The 22,002-nt window shown below is 53.5% G+C and overlaps 1 protein-coding gene across 1 annotated transcript in view; it reads right to left on the bottom strand.

Annotated features, from left to right (window-relative positions):
• LOC144935897 (sodium/potassium-transporting ATPase subunit beta-1-interacting protein 3-like) overlaps positions 1 to 17,388 on the bottom strand; it is a 40,575-nt gene extending 23,187 nt beyond the window's left edge. Inside the window, exon 1 of the mRNA XM_078862754.1 lies at positions 16,999 to 17,388. Within this exon, the coding sequence (XP_078718880.1) occupies positions 16,999 to 17,052 (54 nt within the window). The 5' untranslated portion in view covers positions 17,053 to 17,388. The remainder of the gene's footprint in view (positions 1 to 16,998) is intronic.
• Positions 17,389 to 22,002: the final 4,614 nt, after the last annotated feature.

The following is a 22,002-nucleotide window of genomic DNA, read 5'->3' as shown; positions in this document are numbered from 1 at the left end:
AACGGGACAGAACAATACAAACGAGACGGAACAATACAAACGAGATGGAACAATACAAACGGGATGGAACAATACAAACGGGACAGAACAATACAAATGAGACGGAACAATACAAACGAGACAGAACAATACAAACAAGACTAAACAATACAAACGAGACGGAACAATATAAACGGGACGGACCAATACAAACGGGATGGAACAATGCAAACGGGACAGAACAATGTCAATGAGACGGAACAATACAAACGAGACAGAACAATACGAACGAGACAGAACAATACGAACGAGACAGAACAATACAAACGGGATGGAACAATACAAACGAGACAGAACAATACAAACGAGACAGAACAATACAAACACGACTGAACAATACAAACGAGAGGGAACAATACGAACAAGACGGAACAACACAAACGAGACGGACGATCCAGTAGTGGATGCTCTCTCTAAGTCCCCGGTCGACCTCCGCTCATTGGGGGGGTCGCTCATTCTCCTCTGCTGACCCCATCGCCTCGAACTCCCTACCCAAGCCGTGCGTTGCTGGTTCAAGTCCAGGCCCTTCTCCTCTGTCTATGCCTGAGGCTCACACAGAAACCCATAGACTCACACTGAGACCCACAGACTCACACAGACACCCATAGACTCACACAGAGACCCACAGACTCACACAGAGACTCATAGACTCACACAGAGACCCATAGACTCACACAGAGACATATAGACTCACACAGAGACCCATAAACTCACACAGAGACCCACAGACTCACACAGAGACCCATAGACTCACACAGAGACCCATAGACTCACACAGAGACCCACAGACTCACACAGAGACCCATAGACTCACACAGAGACCCATGGACTCATATATAGCCCTATGACTGAGGGGCATTCTTATTTAGAGGGTGAACAGCATCCTCACCCTGCAGAATTACAACTCCCCCCCGGCCCCGCCCCTCCCCCCGGCCCCTCCCCTCCCTCCCCAGTGACGGACCCTCGCATTGCGTGGGTCGCTCTGCGCCGTTGTCATGGAAACAAATCACGGAGACGGGGGGGGGAGCGGTGGGAGGGCGGTGGGGAGAGTGTGTGATGTGAGGCTAAGCCTGTGTACACACAAAGACAACGATCCCCCCGTGTAGCCTGAACAGACTGTTGGGGCAAGTGCTGTTAGCGAGCAGCTATGAAGGCCGGCACGGTAACACGAGGGGGTGGGTGGCCAGCACCACGCCTGGCCGCCTTTGTCTCCCCAGTGGTGATGTTTACACACCGCACCAGGTACTCATTTGAGGCTGAGTCGACGTAGGGGAGGCCCAGGATCGGTTCAAATAATCGTCACCGGTGTTGGTGGCCGTGAGCGGGAATCAAACTCGGGTGGCTCGGGTTCGTAGCGCATCGTAGCGCTAACCGCTGCGCCACCGCTCCCCACGCACAGTGGCACGCGGACACACACACACACAGATACGCACACACACACACAAGATACTCACACACACAAAGATACGCACACACACAAAGATACGCACACACACACACAAAGATACGCGCACACACAAAGATACGCACACACACACACAAAGATACGCACACGCACACACAAAGATACGCGCACACACATAAATATACGCACACACACACACAAAGATACGCACACACACACACAAAGATACGCACACACACACACACAAAGATACGCACACACACACACAAAGATACGCGCACACACACACAAAGATACGCGCACACACACAAAGATACGCACACACACAAAGATACGCACACACACAAAGATACGCGCACACAAAGATACGCACACACACACACACAAAGATACACACACACACACAAAGATACGCACACACAAAGATACGCGCACACACACAAAGATACGCACACACACAAAGATACGCACACACACAACAATACGCGCACACAAAGATACGCACACACAAAGATACGCACACACACACACACACAAAGATACACACACACACACACAAAGATACGCACACGCACACACAAAGATACGCACACACACACACACAAAGATACACACACACAAAGATACGCACACACACACAGAGATACGCACACGCACACACAAAGATACGCACACACACACAAAGATACGCACACACACACACAGATACGCGCACAATGCCGGCCATACACATGAAAGCAGAAGGGGAACACACCTCTCGACAAAGTCCGCCCTGCGACCCTCCCACCCCACACAGCAGCAGCAGCACAACGCACATCATCATATCGACAGACAGACAGACAGCAGCACCTCGGTGACCCTGATCCACGCAAGGCAGAGCACGCAGTGACACCGCGCGCGTCCTGCACCTTGCACGGACACGGCGACTCGCACACGTGCGCGTGCAAGGCTACGTCCCCCCCCCCCGCCGCCACCACCTCCCTTCAACGCCCTGCCTATTCAGAAATGTTATCGGAGCACCTATGCAGGCCGTTCATATCGCACACACGCAAACGCGTTAGCACGGTTTGGCTTACGTACGGTGGGAAAGAAATTCAACACACACACGCTGTATCAGCCCCCCCCCCCCACCGCACCCACAGAGCCTTTAGACTGTTGGGGCAAATGGTGTTCGTTCGGGCGCGCCTACGAAGGCTGTACCGACACACGAGAGGGGTGGTGTGGGAAACACATCACCCGGCCGCCTTTGTCTTCCCCCCCCGCGAACCCCCGATTAGCACGGTTGGCTACGTACGGCGCGAAAGAAGTTCAACGTACACACGTGTACATTTAGAACGAAGGGTTGGTGGACCACGGAATCATTTTCGAATATCTTTCAACAATCAGGTGTTCGTACACGTGACCCTTTGGCCGCTGCCGCCAGGCGCTGGTCAGCGCGCGCTGGACATGCAACCCAGAGGTCGCCGACTCGACCTCCCGACGCGGCAGCCGACACATTGGTGCAAGCTCCTACACCGCCTCCCCCACGCCCCACGCCATCCACCGTCACGGCCTCTGTGCGCCCCACAGTCACAGCACAGTGAGTCGACCGGCATGTCGCGTGCTGGTGGGGTAAAGTGTGGGTACAACCACCTCCTCCCGAGACTCAAGTTCCACCAGAAGCGGTGACCGGTTCCAAACAGAATGTGTTGAACTTTAATTTTCGTTTTTATTAACACGCTGCCAGCAACGCGAAAGTCCTCTGAACGTGACCGTCCGTCCCAGCCAGCTAGCCAACCTAGCCAGCGAACCAAGCCAGCCTGTCAGTCAACCTGCCAGCCAAGCCAGCAAGCCAGTCAGTCAGCCAGTCAGCCAGTCAGCCAGCCAGTCAGTCAGCCAGCCAGTCAGCCAGCCAGTCAGTCAGCCAGTCAGTCAGCCATCCAGTCAGTCAGCCAGTCAGCCAGTCAGCCAGTCAGCCAGTCAGTCAGCCAGTCAGCCAGCAAGTCAGTCAGCCAACCAGTCAGCCAGCCAGTCAGCCAGTCAGCCAGTCAGCCAGTCAGTCAGCCAGTCAGTCAGCCAGTCAGCCAGTCAGTCAGTCAGCCAGCCAGCCAGCCAGCCAGCAAGCCAGTCAGCCAGTCAGTCAGTCAGTCAGCCAGTCAGCCAGCAAGCCAGTCAGCCAGTCAGTCAGTCAGTCAGTCAGCCAGCCAGTCAGTCAGCCAGTCAGCCAGTCAGCCAGTCAGTCAGCCAGTCAGCCAGCAAGTCAGTCAGCCAACCAGTCAGCCAGCCAGTCAGCCAGTCAGCCAGTCAGCCAGTCAGTCAGTCAGCCAGTCAGCCAGTCAGTCAGTCAGCCAGCCAGCCAGCCAGCCAGCCAGCAAGCCAGTCAGCCAGTCAGTCAGTCAGTCAGTCAGCCAGTCAGCCAGCAAGCCAGTCAGCCAGTCAGCCAGTCAGCCAGTCAGCCAGTCAGTCAGCCAGCCAGTCAGTCAGTCAGCCAGTCAGTCAGCCAGCCAGCCAGCCAGCAAGCCAGTCAGCCAGTCAGTCAGTCAGTCAGTCAGCCAGTCAGCCAGCAAGCCAGTCAGCCAGTCAGCCAGTCAGTCAACCAGTCAGCCAGTCAGCCAGTCAGTCAGCCAGCCAGTCAGTCAGTCAGTCAGCCAGCCAGTCAGTCAGCCAGTCAGCCAGTCAGTCAGCCAGTCAGCCAGCAAGTCAGTCAGCCAACCAGTCAGCCAGCCAGTCAGCCAGTCAGCCAGTCAGCCAGTCAGTCAGCCAGTCAGTCAGCCAGTCAGCCAGTCAGTCAGTCAGCCAGCCAGCCAGCCAGCAAGCCAGTCAGCCAGTCAGTCAGTCAGTCAGTCAGCCAGTCAGGCAGCAAGCCAGTCAGCCAGTCAGCCAGTCAGCCAGTCAGCCAGTCAGCCAGTCAGTCAGCCAGCCAGTCAGTCAGTCAGCCAGTCAGTCAGCCAGCCAGCCAGCCAGCAAGCCAGTCAGCCAGTCAGTCAGTCAGTCAGTCAGCCAGTCAGCCAGCAAGCCAGTCAGCCAGTCAGCCAGTCAGTCAACCAGTCAGCCAGTCAGCCAGTCAGTCAGCCAGCCAGTCAGTCAGTCAGCCAGTCAGTCAGCCAGCCTGCTATCCAGCCAGCAAAACGTTGTGTTCTGATCTCGTACGAGGTGTTTCCTTGTGGAGGAGCGAAGTCTTACAGAGACGCGCAACTTCTTGGGCCGAGGGATTTGAGAGATGAAATATTGTGCTTTTGTCTCGCTTTGTGGCATTGTTGTTGTCGTCGTCGTTATATTCCCAGCAAAATGTTTTATTCAGAATGTTGTTTTACCCCTTCCCGTGGCGGGGGGGGGGTGCAGGGCGGGGGAGACGCGGGCAGTGGTAGCAGCAGCAGCATCACCGCCACTGCTCTCTGTCTGTCTTTCTGAGAATTTTGTCCGTTTGAAAAATCATAACAGAGGGAAGACAAAATACAAAGCCCCCCTCCTACTACACACGTAGCTACTACACGTGTAGCTACTACACAGTTAGCTACTACACAGTTAGCTACTACACGTGTAGTAGCTGCTACACGTGTAGCTACTACACAGTTAGCTACTACACGTGTAGTAGCTGCTACACGTGTAGCTACTACACAGTTAGCTACTACACAGTTAGCTACTACACGTGTAGTAGCTGCTACACGTGCAGCTACTACACGTGTAGTAGCTGCTACACGTGTAGCTGCTACACGTGCAGCTACTACACGTGTAGTAGCTACTACACGTGTAGTAGCTGCTACACGTGTAGCTGCTACACGTGCAGCTACTACACGTGTAGTAGCTACTACACGTGCAGCTACTACACGTGTAGTAGCTACTACACGTGCAGCTACTACACGTGTAGTAGCTACTACACGTGCAGCTACTACACGTGTAGTAGCTACTACACGTGCAGCTACTACACGTGCAGTAGCTACTACACGTGCAGCTACTACACGTGTAGTAGCTACTACACGTGTAGTAGCTGCTACACGTGCAGCTACTACACGTGTAGTAGCTGCTACACGTGCAGCTACTACACGTGCAGTAGCTACTACACGTGCAGCTACTACACCTGTAGCTACTTGTGCTACTAGGATCATCCGGCACTGCGCCGTCCAGCCGTAACGGGCTGTTGGGGCAAGTGCTCTGTCGGTGTGTAGCAGCACCTCGGACGGCACGCGAGTGGGTGGCCTGCATGGGGAACACAGCGCTCGGCCGCCTTTGTCTCTCTCCCCAAGTGCCGAGTATTTGACGCAGCGCAGCAGGTGTAGTACTAACTTGAGGCTGAGTCGATCTAGGGGAGGCCCAGGATCAGGGGACCGGTTCAGATGTTCGTCACTGATGTTGGTTCGGGTTTGGGAGGGGAGTGCGCTAACCACTGCGCCACCGCTCCCCCCAAATCACGCGCACACACACTCAGACCTCTCGCCCACGCGTCTTTGGTGACCATCTGAAGGTCGTTCTGTAATTAAAAAGAAAAACCGCGACCACATTCAGTGCATTAAACATAAACTCATCTCTATACATATTACCTTTATTATAAATTAAACCCTTTATATGAGATGATATCCATATAAAGTTGAGATTATGCTACGTTTGTTCCACGGAGAATTAACAACGAAGAATGATCACGTCTGGGTTTTTTTATCGTCTGGCTGTGAGATCTCAGAGAGGCAGACCTTTCGCCACAATGTGAACGCATATTAAATGCGATAGCCATATGAATAATTGTCGGAGCGATAGGAGGGAGCGGTGGTGCAGTGGTTAGCGCACCGCGCTATGAACACAGCCACCTCCGAGTTCAGTCTCCTGGCAACAGCTCACGTCGGTTAACGAGTCTCGAGTGCAAGCGGAAATCCCTGACGTTGAGTCGCCGCGATTTAAATCACAATATCTGCACACAGGCAAAAGTGATAGGGACACCACGGTGGTGAGATGTTAACTACCTCGCCTGGTATACAGGAGGTCGTGGTCTTAGGTTTTTTCGGTGAAGTCACGTAGGTTAAAAAAATATAATTCAAATGAATAAAAGTAATAATAGAAATAAAATAATAAATCACGGCGTTTCGGAGGCAACACAAGCGGTTTGTCGTCGACCGCTCAAAAACTGCGTTATAACGAGGCACGTTCCACGTTATAACGAGGCACGCTCCGCGTTATAATGGGGCGCATTCCAGCAGCGAGGGAGGGATTATCAGCCCCATTGATGAATAATTTGCCCTGTGTCCTCTGCGGTGCAATTCATTGTAGCAACCACAACTTGATACCAACCAAACCATTAAACTCGTTCTTTTTCACTTTACCAGCTCCACTGAGATACGCAGCTCTTTTTCAGAAGCCAACTGGCCATCACAAATTATAGCTCAACGAAGTGGGCTTATCACGTGGACATTTATTGCAGCTATACACTCTCGAAACGCGCCACGTCTCTCAATGTGGAAGGGAAAAACTGGAGGACCCGGAGGAAAATCCACGCGACCACGGGGGGGGGGGGGGGGAGAGAGAGACACGCAAACTCCAAATATACAGCAGGCGTCAGGGTCGCGATCGAACCCACGACCTCCTGCGTACCAGGAGAGGTAGTTAACATCTCCTAGCCACCGTGATGATGAGAGAGAGACACGCAAACTCCAAACTCACAGCAGGCGTCAGGGTCGGGATCGAACCCACGACGACCTCCTGCGTGCCAGGCGAGGTAGTTAACATCTCCTAGCCACCGTGATGATGAGAGAGAGACACGCAAACTCCAAATTCATAGCAGGCGTCAGGGTCGGGATCGAACCCACGACGACCTCCTGCGTGCCAGGCGAGGTAGTTAACATCTCCTAGCCACCGTGATGATGATGAGAGAGAGACACGCAAACTCCAAATTCATAGCAGGCGTCAGAGTCGGGATCGAACCCACGACCTCCTGCGTACCAGGCGAGGTAGTTAACATCTCCTAGCCACCGTGGCACCCCAACGTTTTCGCTCGTGTGGGAATCATCTATCTTCACCAGAGTTCTCATGCCCAGCTGCCCCCCCCCCACCCCTCCCTCCCACCCCCCGAGTTGTTGGACGGACAGACGGGCCCAGGCTATATAACGCGGAACCGCATTCAGCCGCGGTTGGCGAAGCGACGGCGTTCACCAGGGACCCGGGTTAACATCTGCCAGAGCCTCCACGGCACGAATAACTCGTTCGGGCCTACACAATGCAGCATATGCCGCTGTGTGTGTGTGGGGGGGGGGTACAATAGGGAGGGGAGGGGGAGGGGTTAGGAGATGCGTGAAAGAGGTGGAGGAGATGCGATGTCTCTACTTTTTGTATCGATCAGTTACATAGATATATATATCGATCAGTTACATAGATACATAGATATAGATATCTCTTTAGTTGCTGCTCCATCGCAGTCATCCAGTGTCTATCTACTGCTGGACGAAGGTCTGCCCGTCATCATCGTGGTCCGCACTCTATCCACCGCTGAATGAAAGCCTGCCCATCATCATCACCATCACGGTCCATTCTCTATCCACTGGTGGATGGAGGCCACCACAATATCATCATCATTGTACATTCTCTATCCACTGCTAGATAAAGGACTCTCCATTAACATCGCCACCATGGTCCATTCTCTATCCACTGGTGGATGGAGGCCACCACAATATCATCATCATTGTACATTATCTATCCACTGCTAGATAAAGGACTCTCCATTAACATCGCCACCATGGTCCATTCTCTATCCACCGCTGGATGAAAGCCCCAAGCACGCCGTCACCACCTCTCACGATCCAGCGAATACGCATAACAAACCACCCAGCACTTTCACACGAGGCTGATTTAATCGCTCCGTCTCCCTGGTGGACGTATTCTCCGGAGCGTTTTCTTTCCCCCCTTGCGTCTGTTGCTCCGTAATTAGTCTCGACCGTCGGCCGTGGTCACTTCTGGGCCTCAATAGGCAATCGCAAACTAAACTGCACCGACCACGAGACACCACATCCCATCGGCCGCAGTGACTACTCTCAAGCTGCCATTGGTTCAGCACTAGCAAGCTCAAGTAAAACATAGATATATACAACAACAACAAAAGTCTTTCTTACACATCCCATCAGGCGCACTGAACGTACAGGAAGGGGTGCAACCTTTGAGCAGCACTGATTTCAAGACGACCTAAACTTCTGGACCGGCATTGACGTGCCGTGTCTCATCGGCAAGAGTCAAGCTCGCTTGGATCAATGCGAGCGAGCTGCCAGATGTTCGTAGGCAAGGGCCCTCTCCGTGAAAGATTTTTTGTTTTTAATGTTTTTATCAAAAAATAATGCGTCATGTGGAATGGACAGGCATGTGGAGGAGGCTAATTGTCGCGTGTTTATTTCGTGTCGCGCGCATTTGCATTCTGTCGTGAACTCTCCGCTGCCTCATTTGCATCTCAATGAGAAGAGACGAGCAACACAACACACACAGATGGCCCGTATAGCCTTCACAGACTGTTGGGGCAAGTGCCGTCAGCGAGTAGCAGCTCCTATGAAGGCCGGCACGGCACACGAGGAAGGGGTGGGTGGCCAGCACCACGCCCGATCGGCTTTGTCTCTCGCCTCCCAGTGCTGACCTTCACACGCACGCACGCGCAGCGGGTATTCACTTGAGGTTGAGTCGACCTAAGGGAGACCCAGGAGCGGTTGAGATCATCGCCACTGTCGTATTGGTGCCCGGCGGCGGGGACCGGCGGCGCTAACCACTGCGCCACCGTTCCCCACAACGCACAAGATTCGCAGCGTGCAGGGTCCATGCTGCTATCACCGTGGGAGTTATTGGCCGATTCCAATTTCTCGTTGGCTACCTCTGGCTGGCCTCTCGTCCATCGACCGTCAATCCCTTCTGCCCGTGACGTGCCCCGGGCCATGCCGCCTAATAGGCACTCGCAAACTAAACAGCATTGGCTCGTGTCGACTGTACCTACACATCCCCTCTTATCTTCCCGCCTCTCTCTCCCCATCTACATTTCTCATCTCTCTTCTATCACTCGTCCACCCCCCCCCCCCCCTCACCGCCGTTCCCACATGCCCTGAACAAGGCCAGTGGGCTAAAACGTCTCCGTTACAATTGCAAAGAACAACACCCCTCCTCCCTCCCTCCCGTTGCCACGGCCATCACGAAACTCTCTCTGCGTTAGGCAGCCACTCCGGAAGAGCATCTCCCTTTGGGAGGAACAGTCAACGTACACTCTCCTCTCCCTCTCTCTCCACTGCGGAGACTCACGCTCTCCCCCCCCTCTCTCTCTCTTCGTCTCTGTGGGTCGCAGCTGTTGAGCTTCTAACGACGACGGCGCTCGCTCTCCCCTTGCCCGCGCGCGCTCACATCACCCACCAGTCATTGAGGCTGACAGCGATGACGCCGCAAACAAAGACAAAGCCCCCCCCCCCCACCTCGTATAGCCGTCCATGCTGTTCGGGCAAGTGCCGTTTGTTAGCAAGCATTGTGCACCTACGGAGCAGGGGCTACACACACACACGCACCAGCTGTGTACACACCGCGCATGGCGCTCAGTTAAGGCCGAGTCGACGTAGCGGCAGGCTCAGAATCGGATCCAAAATGCCCACTCGCTACTGATGTTAGCCGTGAATGTGAATTGAACTCGGGTGGCCGGGTTCATAGCGCGTTGCATGTACACACCCCCCCCCCCCTTTCTACGTGACGTTTCCCGCACCTCCGATGAGCACGGTTGATTACGTACGGTGCGAAACAGGCTCAACGTACAGGCGTACAATACATGTAAGAACACTCAACACTGATCCTAATGTTTCTTAACTATCGAGGATGTTTCGATTTGAAGCTTTCGTGACTGCTGCAGGGATTCATCTTCTTGGTTCTTTCGGTAAAGTCGCGTAGAAGGGAAGTAATAAAATAATACAAATAAAACATAGTAAAATAATTCTCACGACGTTTCGGCCACAACGCAAGCAGCCACCTGAGGACGGCTGCTTGCGTTGTGGCCGAAACGTCGTGAGAATTATTTTATTATGTTTTATTTTTTATTATTTTATTACTTCCCTTCTAGGTGACTTTATCGAGGATGTGCCATACCCTGGCGTGCCAGCAGAGGTCGGTGCAGCGAAGCGCAGACGAATATCCATCTGTCCCGTTGCCATGGGGATACAGTGTTGCTCCCTCGCACGTGTGGGTTGTCCACGTGTACAGACGCTCGTGTATTGACTGGAAAACATCTTACTATATAGAGGAGCGCAGAGCTCGAGCAATTGTTGGTAGCGCCGGCTGGTTGCCGCTCGGCTGGTGCTGCTGCCTTGTGAGAGATGCAATTCGCATGAACGCCGCTCTACATCGACACACGTGTATACAACTAGAACATTCATTTTCCAATGGTCTAACTAGTTTTGTCGTGTATGTAAGCATGTTGAACTTCTTTCGCACCGTGAGAAGCCAACCGTGCTATTCCGTTGATCAGCAGGGTACGGAAGTCGAAAAATGGTCTGTGTCCTCAGAGGCACAGTGCGACTTGAATTGCGTCTGAAACAAATTATGGGAATTAGTCTACGGAAGAAGAGGGGGAGGGGGAGGTGGGGTGTGTGGGGAGGGGGGAGAGAAGGGAGAGGGACTGAGAAGGAGAGAATTATGTCGAGTGGGATGGAGAGAGATGGAGAGAGATGTTTATTAAATACTATTAAAAAGTATACGTTGGGAGGAGATGATCAGAGAGAAACGTGGAGATGATCATGGATATAAAGGGAAGAACAGGGAGAGTGTGAATCATAGGGACAGGGATGTGAGCAGACACCCGGAGAGATTTCGAGACTGAGAGAGTTGGTGTTTAAGAGAAGAGGGTATGGAGAGAGAAGGAGAGAGAGTGTTTAAGAAGTAGTAGATATGTGGGGAGATGTATAGAGAGAGAGCCGCAGAGAAGGGGGGGGGGGAGATATGATGGGGAGATGTGAGGAGAGAGATGGAGAGGGTAGAGAGGGAGATGTGTGGATAAGTAGAAGAGAGTGGTGGTGCAGCGGTTAGCGCGCTATGCTCCAAACCCGACGACCCGAGTTCGATTCCCTCTCACGGCCAACACCAGTGACGAATATCCGAACCGGTCCTGGGCCTTCCCTAGGTCGAATCAGCCTCAAATGCGTACCTGCTGCGGTGTGTAAAAAAATAGACATCTCGACGAGGGAGACAAAGGCGGCCGGGCGTGGTGCTGGCCGCCCACCCCCTCGTGTACCGTCCCGGCCCGTATAGGCGCTGCTACTCGCTAACAGCACTTGCCCCAACAGTGTGTTAAGGCTACACGGGGGATCTTTGTCTTTGAAGCGAGAGAGAAAGAGAGGGGGGTAAGAGGAGAAGGCTGTGTGGAGAGGGAGGGAGGGAGGAAAGTCGGCCCCGTGCTGTTTTGAGACGAATTTTTCGCCCAGGAAAAATAAACAGAGCGGCCCTCCTCCTCCTCCTCCCTAGGGGGGGGGGGGGGGTCCCAACATCTGCTTGGGGAGTCGCCACCCAAAGACTCGGAGCATTTTTACAAAAGCTATCAACTATTTGTTTTTTATTTTACCCAGGTAAGGAAGGCCCCCACTGAGCCATGGAGCTCTCTTTTCTTTTTATCAGGAGCGACCCTGGCTACCACAGATGAGGGCTCAAGCACGTGGACTCATCGTCACGTGGGTCATTCATAGCAGTAGCCAGATACTCTACAAGCGTGATGTGTTGTGGTGTTTTTTTTAATATGGAGAGGAAAACAAATCGGAGGGCCCCAAGAGAAAAAAAATCCACGCGATCACGGGCAGAGAGACGCAAACTCCGAATATACAGCAGCAGCAGGCGTCAGGGTCGGGATCGAACCCACGACCTCCTGTACACCAGGCGAGGGAGTTAACATCTCCTAGCCACCGTGATGATGCTGAGAGAGAGAGAGACACGCAAACTCCAAATATACAGCAGCAGGCGTCAGGGTCGGGATCGCACCCACGACCTCCTGCACACCAGGCGAGGTAGTTAACATCTCCTAGCCACCGTTATGATGATGAGAGAGACACGCAAACTCCAAATATACAGCAGCAGGCGTCAGGGTCGGGATCGAACCCCACGACTTCCTGCACACCAGGCGAGGGAGTTAACATCTCCTAGCCACCGTTATGATGATGAGAGAGACACGCAAACTCCAAATACACAGCAGCAGGCGTCAGGTTCGGGATCGAACCCACGACCTCCTGCACACCAGGCGAGGGAGTTAACATCTCCTAGCCACCGTGATGATGCTGAGAGAGAGAGACACGCAAACTCCAAATATACAGCAGCAGGCGTCAGGGTCGGGATCGCACCCACGACCTCCTGCACACCAGGCGAGGTAGTTAACATCTCCTAGCCACCGTTATGATGATGAGAGAGACACGCAAACTCCAAATATACAGCAGCAGGCGTCAGGGTCGGGATCGAACCCCACGACTTCCTGCACACCAGGCGAGGGAGTTAACATCTCCTAGCCACCGTTATGATGATGAGAGAGACACGCAAACTCCAAATACACAGCAGCAGGCGTCAGGTTCGGGATCGAACCCACGACCTCCTGCACACCAGGCGAGGGAGTTAACATCTCCTAGCCACCGTGATGATGCTGAGAGAGAGAGACACGCAAACTCCAAATATACAGCAGCAGGCGTCAGGGTCGGGATCGCACCCACGACTTCCTGCACACCAGGCGAGGGAGTTAACATCTCCTAGCCACCGTGATGATGATGAGAGAGAGACACACAAACTCCAAATATACAGCAGCAGGCGTCAAGGGTCGGGATCGAACCCACGACCTCCTGCACACCAGGCGAGGGAGTTAACATCTCGCTCCTCTGCACTGCTTGTTCGGAAGGAATCATTATCATCTTCACCGTCATCATCGTTACTCCTACATAATCATTATCTACAGCGTTTGTTTTGTTACGTCTCGTTTGTATTGTTCTGTCTCGTTTGTATTGTTCTGTCTCGTTTGTATTGTTCTGTATCGTTTGTATTGTTCAGTCTCGTTTGTATTGTTCTGTCTCGTTTGTATTGTTCTGTCTCGTTTGTATTGTTCTGTCTCGTTTGTATTGTTCCGTCTCGTTTGTATTGTTCTGTCTCGGTTGTATTGTTCTGTCTCGTTTGTATTGTTCTGTCTCGGTTGTATTGTTCTGTCATGTTTGTATTGTTCTGTCTCGGTTGTATTGTTCTGTCTCGTTTGAAGTGTTCTGTCTCGTTTGTATTGTTCTGTCCCGTTTGTATTGTTCCGTCTCGTTCGTATTGTTCCGTCTCGTTTGTATTGTTTGTCTCGTTTGAATTGTTCCGTCTCGTTTGTATTGTTCTGACTCGTTTGAAGTGTTCTGCCTCGTCTGTACCATCCTGTCTCGCTGTGTAGTGGTTAGCGTACTGGGAAGGTTGCAGACCTCATAGCCACCCGAGTGCGATTCCAACTCACGGCCAACATTGATAATTTTCAGGTAATTTGGATGTTACATTGTTTGTCTGTGTGCGGGATAACCCCGGAGGAAATCCATGCAGAACAGGAGGAGAGAATACAAACTCCACACATTCAACACCCTCGTGGCACGCGACGGGATGGGTGGCCAACCAACACCACGCCCGGCCACCTTTGTCTTCCCACCATCATGAAGACACAAAGGCACACTCGACCACACTCTCAGATAGTTGGTGGCATCACCTCGCTAAATGCCGCGTGCATCGTGGCTTGGGTGAGTGGTGGGTGAGTGGTGGGTGAGTGGTAGGTGAGTGAGTGATGGGTGAGTGGTGAGTGAGTGGTGGGTGAGTGAGTGATGGGTAAGTGATGGGTGAGTGAGTGATGGGTGAGTGATGGGTGAGTGGTGAGTGAGTGAGTGATGGGTGAGTGGTGAGTGAGTGGTTGTTGAGTGGTGGGTGAGTGGAGGGTGAGTGATGGGTGAGTGGTGGGTGAGTGGAGGGTGAGTGATGTGTGAGTGTTGGGTGCGTGATACGTGAGTTCATGATCGGCCCGGTGGCCTTACTGTCAGATTACCAACCACACATCCAGACGAAGGTTCCATTCCTGGTACCTGGCCCTCTGTTAGCTTCACAAGGGTTGGTGGATCACACAGAGATGGGTGAAACTCTCAACCTCGCTGCGCTGGGCTCACAATCGCACACACACGTGAGCCAGCCTGCTAATAGAACATTTGCCCTTCTGCGTCAGCTCCACTCCCTCTCAATATCAACCCACGGGCGCTGTCAGTAGCCACTGTAAAACACCACACCTGGCACGGGCAGCATCAATGAATAAGCCCCCACAATTAAAGCGGGGAGCTTTCCAAAAAATTACCCACACCCCTCCCCTCTCAACCCCCACCTCTGCGCCCCCCCCCCCGCTCTGCGTCTCGCCCCACCCCCACCTATTGCACGCCCCCCCCCCACCCAAAATCTTCACCCCCCCTCCTTCTCATCACTCTTCTCCCCCCCCCCACTTCGAAGGTCGCACCCCCTCTCATCCACCTCGAAGCTTCTCCTCTGCTCCTCTCATCCCCGCACCCCCCCCCCCCCTTACGTCCCCCCCCCCACTCCTTTCCGCCCCCACCGCAATTCCCCACCTCCCCCACCATCCAAATTACCCCCCCCCACCGTCCTCTTACTACCCCGGAGACTTGGTGACGTAACTGGCATCAACACACTCGTCACGACGGGGCGCGGCTTGTTGGGGTTTCCCGCCTTCGAGAGACAGGGGTGTCGCCATTTTTAAAGGGACGCGAGCGAATTCGACCACGGCGACACGCGGTCGATCGAATCGGCCGCGTCGATAATCACTGCGCCACCGCTCCCCACACACCCGCACAACGCAAAGGACAAAGACACCACGCGGCGTGTTAAGCACAACGCACGGGACAAAGAGCCCTCGTAGGGCAAAGTGCTGTTCGCGAGAATATCTGAAGGCCGATAGTAGTGCAAACGAGAGTGTGGGTGGACACAGCATCACGCCAGGTCGCCTTTGTCTCCCCCAGTTCTGATGCTCGTGCACTGCACCTGGTACTCATTTGAGGCTGAGGCGACCTTAGGGAGTGGATTTGCGTCACCGATGTTGGCCGTGAGAGAGAATAGAACCCAGGCCTCACGGGGTTCGTCAGCGTCGTGTGCTAACCACTGCGCCACCGCTCCCCACCAGGCACAATACAACATTCATACATAACACACAGACACACAGAGACACACACAGACACACACAGCCACACAGACACACACGCGCACAGACACACACAGACACACACACAGACACATATACCAACACGGACACATACACCAAAACAGACACACACACAGACACACACAGACACACATACACAGGCAGACACACACATACAGACACACACACAGACAGACACACACAGACAGACACAAACAGACAGACACAGACAGACACACACACAGACAGACACACACACACACAGCCACACAGCCACAGACACACACACCATTGTCGGCGTCACGGCAAAGTGCGAACTAATCTCCATCTGTCCCTGCGGTATGGGATAGAGTGTTGCCCCCTCGCACGCGTGGGTTTTCTCCGGGCCGCCCCGGTCTCCTCGCACGCGTACAATTGGCTGAGAGCATCTTAGTATGTCGAGGACAGCAGACCTTGGGCAATTGTGTTGGTAGCGCCGGCTGCTGCTGCCTTCCAGCTGTGTGGTTCCTGAGCGATTGCGAGAGATTCCATTTGCGTGAACGAAGCTCCACGAAAAGCTACACCATGATTTTACGATCATCCATCAATCCAGAATACACACAGACGAAGATCCCCCTATATACCCTGTTACAGATTGTCGAGGCAAGTGCTGTTAGCGAGTAGCACCAATGAAGGCCGGCACGGCCCACGATGGGATAGGTGGCCATCACCACGCCTTTGTCTCCCCAGCGGTGACGTTTACACACCGCGCCAGGTACTCATTTGAGGCTGAGTCGACCTCAGGGAGGCCCGGGCACTGCTTCAGACAATCGTCAATGTTGCTGGCCGTGAGTGGGGATCGAACTGGGGTCGCGGTGGGGTCGGGGTCGTAGCGCAGCGCGCTCACCACACGACACTCCCGCTCCACCCCACACACAGCACGCACGCGAGCACGATCATAGACACACGGGCGCACACAAAGGGACAGCGCAACTCGAAGACACAATCGGCTACCCGCTCGCGATGCCGTCTCAAGCCGAGACTCACGCCCAGACCCGCATCTCTGTTGCTGCTGCTGTTAAAAAACACAATTAGTAGCCAGGTTAAGGCACCGCTGAGTTGTGTAGCATCGCAAATGGTCACCTCGCTCAACCAAGTGGCCCATGGTCATGTGGAAATGTAGAGCAGCTGCTAAATTACTCTTAACGCCGTCTCACAGGGAGCAGAGAGAGAGAGAGACACGCAAACTCCAAATATACAGCAGGGTACGTGATGTGGACTCACGCTGAGTCTGACGCTGACTCTCACTCTGAGTCTCACGCTGACTCTCACTCTGAGTCTCACTCTGAGTCTAACGCTGACTCTCACTCTGACTCTCACTCTGAGTCTCACGCTGACTCTCACGCCGACTCGTAACCGTCGTTATAGCTCCGTGTCTCACCATCTGCAGGCAGCAGATGAAGATGAGCGCGCAGCGACCGGTACAGCACGCCATGCCGGGTGCCGGGGCGAAGCGCCACCACCGGCTGGGCGCGAGAGGCTGGTGGCCGCTCCTGGCAGAAGGAAGGCGGCGATGGCGGCGTCGTCGTTAGCAGCAGCAGCAGCGGATAGAGCAAGGCGGAGCAGGCGAGGTGGTGGCTCGTGCATGGACGTCACTCATTCATCCCGCGAGGAGAAGGAGGATGTGAGGGAGGACGTGGGCTCCATGCCGGAGATTTCGCGTCTCCCGCTCGCTCTCCTCCCCCTCTCCCCCTTCTCTCTCTCTCTGCTGCTCTCGATTCCGACTCGCAGCTATTCCCTTTCTCCCTTCCGCCTCTCCCTCGTCTTCCTTGTCCCCACCCTCTCCTCCCTCCTCCTCCACCCCCTCCTCCTCTTCTCCCTCTCCCTTGCTCCCGTCTCTCGTTCCGCTGCCTCGGCCCGTCGTCTCTCGCTCCCACCTCGTCCTTGCGGTCTCCTCCTCCTCCCCCTCCTCCTCCTCCTCAGACTCGGCTCGCGATCACCGTCTCCGACTCCCTTTCTCGAGGTCTCTCCTCCTCCTCCTCTCCCCCTCCTACTCACGCTTCCCCTGTCCCGTGCCCCGTCTTCCTCTCGTCTCTCCCTTCTCCCTCTCCCGTGCCCCGTCTCTCTCCCCCGTCTCTTCTGTCTCCCGTCTCTCTCTCTCTCTCTGTCGTCTCTGTGATGCGCGGCCACACAAAGACCCGTGATTTACATTCACAGCAGCGCTGCGCACACACACACATGGCACACACACACACATCGCACACACACACACATCGCACACACACATATCGCACACACACATCGCACACACACACACCGCACACACACATGGCACACACACACATGGCGCACACACACACATCGCACACACACGCCGCACACTCACAAAGACAAAGATCCCCTGTGTAGCCTTCACATACTTTTTGGGGCAAGTGCTGTTAGCGAGCACCTATGAATGACGTCACCGCACACAGCGGGGTGGGTGGCCAGCACCACGCCAGGACGCCTTTGTCTCCCCAGTGGCGATGTTCACACAAAGCCCCAGCTATTCATTTGAGGCTGAGTAGACCTAGGGGACGCCCAGGACCGGTTCATAGATAATCGTCACTGGTGTTGGCCGTGAGCGGGACTCGAATTCGGATCGCCGGATTAGTAGCGCAATGCACTAACCACTGCACCACCGCTCGGTGCACCTTGAGGTCACGTGAACAGGCCGACGGCTTGCTGGTAGGTCACGGGACAGACTCAGGTGCCGTGGGTTGACTGAGTGAGATGACTGGTAGATGCACCACCCGTGTTCCCTATAGTACAAACTTGTTGAGATTTAATCACCCGGCGCTCCGCTCGTTGTTGTGAGCGTCGCTCTTCCGCCCTCCGTTGTTGCTGGAGGGCGACTGCCTCCAACTGCCCAGTAGCGTCCTTCACGAGCCTCCTGCACAGAGGCCGATCTTGTCACCGCTGGTACCAGTCATCGGCAAGTCCACTCAGCTCCACATCCTCCTGTACCACATCACTCCATCTCTTCTCTAGCCCGTGCCGCGCCCGTTTAGCCCCCTCGATCCGGCAAAACAGAAGCTGTCTGGGCATGCGGTGGCTGGGCATGCGGGCTACATGACCCAGCCAACGCAGCTTCGCCTGCCGGAGGCGCTCACCGATGAGAATTATGTCCATATCTTTCAATGATCTGTGAGCTCCTCACACTATCCACACATAAGCACTTAAACACGAATACACATCCATAATATAGGTTTTTTTTGGATTTAGATCGCGAAAATAGAAATGTGTCGTTAAACCCGCCACCACCCGACACAGCCAACTAGTAAGGGTTGTCACGTAAACAGAACGTGGCCAATTCGTCAGTAGTACAGCATTAGTGTGTAGTGTATAGTGTAGTGTATAGTGTAGTGTAGTATACTGGTACAGCACACCGGTGTGTTGGAGAGCCAAGCCACAACATTTACAATCTGAGTACGACGTTTCGCCAGTAATTACAACTAGCTTCATCAGGCGACGAATACAAAGCCATAGACCCCCCCCCTCCCGTATAACCTTTCACCTACTGCTGGGGCAAGTGCTGTTAGCGAGTAGCACCTATTAAAGTAACACCTATGGAGTAGCACCTACAGAGTAGCACCTATAAAGTGGCACCTATAAAGTGGCACCTACAAAGGCCGGAACAACACACGAGGGGGTGGGTGGCCAATATCACGCTCGGCCGCCCGTCTCCCGAGTGCTTGTACTTACACATCGCACTAGGAACTTACTCATTTACGGCCGAGTCGACCTACACACACACACAAGTATAATAACAACAACAATATTCCTAACCCGCTCTTCGCTTACAGACGCGGGCACGCGACTCGGGCTCCATCCTCCTCTATCCTCCTCCTCTATACCGCATCTCCTCTTCTTCCCATCCTCCTCCCACTCACCCACCCCTCCTCCTCCTCATCTCTACCCTCATCCTCCAAACTCTTATACATCTCCTATTTCCCGATCCAACCTCCCACTCCTCCACCCCTCCTCCCCCTCGACCCTCATCCCACTTCGATGCCCGCCCAATCCTCCCTGGCCTCGTCTATTCCGCGTCCTCCATCACTGCCCCCCTCCCCCCTCCCCCATCTCCTCCTCCTCCTCGCTAATGAGGTGTGGAATCTCAATGTCAGGCGAGTGGCTCTCCGCGGCTCCGTCTCGCGAGGCCAGGAAGACAAAGGCGGTTCGATTAGAGGGTGCGGATGCTATTCAAACTGCGTTCACTACGGGGCATGGCTCCACGGAAGATTAATTGCATGCCCGGTCTTTAAAAAAATACTCTTCATTATCTCACAGACTCTTCTGTCAATCCACCGCTGTATGTACATTGCACTTCTTTCGCACCGTACGTAGCCCACTGCGCTATTCGGGGAAGGACAATACACCAAACCACAAACAAACAGTTCTGAAGAAATCAGTTTGTCAATCTAGATGATGATGTTCAAGTGAAATAGCTCCCAGCGGCTTTCTAATATCGGTGGGAAGAGCGTTCCAGACGGCCGCAGGAGCGCATCTGAAAGCGCCGCGCGATGCGGTGACCGCCGCCTTTGTTCGATGTCGAGCAGCCAGAAGCCGCCGCTGCTGCTACGAGGATGACCACCGCAGTTCGCGTGATGGTGGTGGTGGTGGTGGTGAGGATGATAGTGGTGATGATGGTGATGATGGTGGTGATGATGGTGATGATGGTGGTGATGATGATGATGGTGGTGGTGATGATGATGATGGTGATAATGATGGTGATGATGGTGGTGGTGATGGTGGTGGTGATGATGGTGGTGATGATGGCAGTGGTGGTGATGATGGTGTTGATGATGGTGGTGGTGATGATGGTGGTGGTGATGATGATGGTGGTGATGATAGTGATGATGATGGTGGTGGTGATGATGATGATGGTGATGATGATGGTGATGATGGTGGTGGTGATGGTGGTGGTGATGATGGTGGTGATGATGGCGGTGGTGGTGATGGTGGTGGCGATGATGGTGATGATGGTGGTGATAATGGTGATGATGATGGTGGTGGTGATGATGGTGATGATGGTGATGGTGGTGGTGATGGTGATGATGGTGGTGGTGATGATGGTGATGATCATGGTGATTATGGTGATGATGGTGGTGGTGATGATGGTGATGGTGGTGGTGATGATGGTGGTGGTGATGATGGTGGTGATGATGATGGTGGTGATGATGATCATGGTGATTATGGTGATGATGGCGGTGGTGATGATTTTGATGATCATGGTGATTATGGTGATGATGGTGGTGGTGATGATGGTGATGATCATGGTGATTATGGTGATGATGGCGGTGGTGATGCTTTGAGCTCCTTGTACGAGATCGGCGAGCTCTGGTGGGTTCATCTGCGGCAAGCGCACGGCGCGTGTGACGAGAGTGACCTCATATGGTTTGTGTTCGCCAACCGGAAGGCGATGACCACTGCACGTGGACGTACATGGGCAGATCTGGCAGCGAAGCCCTCCCCAACATTGCCGTCGCGGTATGGAGGAGGGGGAGAAGAGAGTGGGGGTGTTTTGACCATACTTCACCACTCCTGTCGATGCCAGTTGATGATGGAAGTTGGTGGGAGGTGGTGCAAGGTGGAGGTGCAGTTGTGGTTGGGTGGTTGTGGTGCAAGAAGGCCGCGTGGTTAATCGTGGTTAGAGTGTAGTTATGTGTCGTTGGCGTAATTTAAACTAAACTATGAACTATTTTATTTTACCAGGTCAGGTTCACTGAGCTACAATGCTCTGTTGTCAGAAGCGACCTGGCCACAAACGAAAGTCTAGATTTGAAGCGTTTGTGACTTCAAGGATTCATATTCTTAGGGGTTTTTTTCGGTAAAGTCACGTAGGTAAAAAAAAAGTAACATAAAAATAATAATTAAATAAATAGAAATCACGACGTTTCGGAGGCAACACAAGCCTCCGTCTTCAGGTGGAACCGTCACTTGATACAGCTATCGTGCTGTGACGGTTCCACCTGAAGACGGAGTCTTGTGTTGCCTTCGAAACGTCGTGATTAAAATTTTTATTTTATTTTACTTTTATTAATTTTGTTTTACCTACGTGACTTTACCGGAAAAAAAACAACCTAAGAATATGAACACAAACGAAAGCTCAACCAAGTGGCTTTTCGCGTGTAAATGTATCGCAGCCACACACTCTAAGGGGCCGTCCATAAATGACGTCACGCACCTGGGGGGGGGGGGGGGGGTCAGACATTTGTGACGATGTGTGACGAGAGGGGGGGGGGGGTTGAGAAATGTGACGTCACATCAAAATGCGCAACTTTAAATAAATATAGACAACACGTTCTACTTCATTAAATTGACTTTTTGATAAATGTTTTCTCCTACAACATCAGAGTGCAGCGCCACATTAAATACGTACTACAATGACAATAGTTTAAAGTTT

The sequence above is a fragment of the Lampetra fluviatilis genome, chromosome 14 (assembly GCF_964198595.1).
Source record: "Lampetra fluviatilis chromosome 14, kcLamFluv1.1, whole genome shotgun sequence".
In the NCBI taxonomy this organism is placed as follows: Eukaryota; Metazoa; Chordata; class Hyperoartia; order Petromyzontiformes; family Petromyzontidae; genus Lampetra; species Lampetra fluviatilis.
The sequence above is the reverse complement of the archived record's forward strand: the minus strand, read 5'-3'. Positions and strand labels throughout refer to the sequence as shown.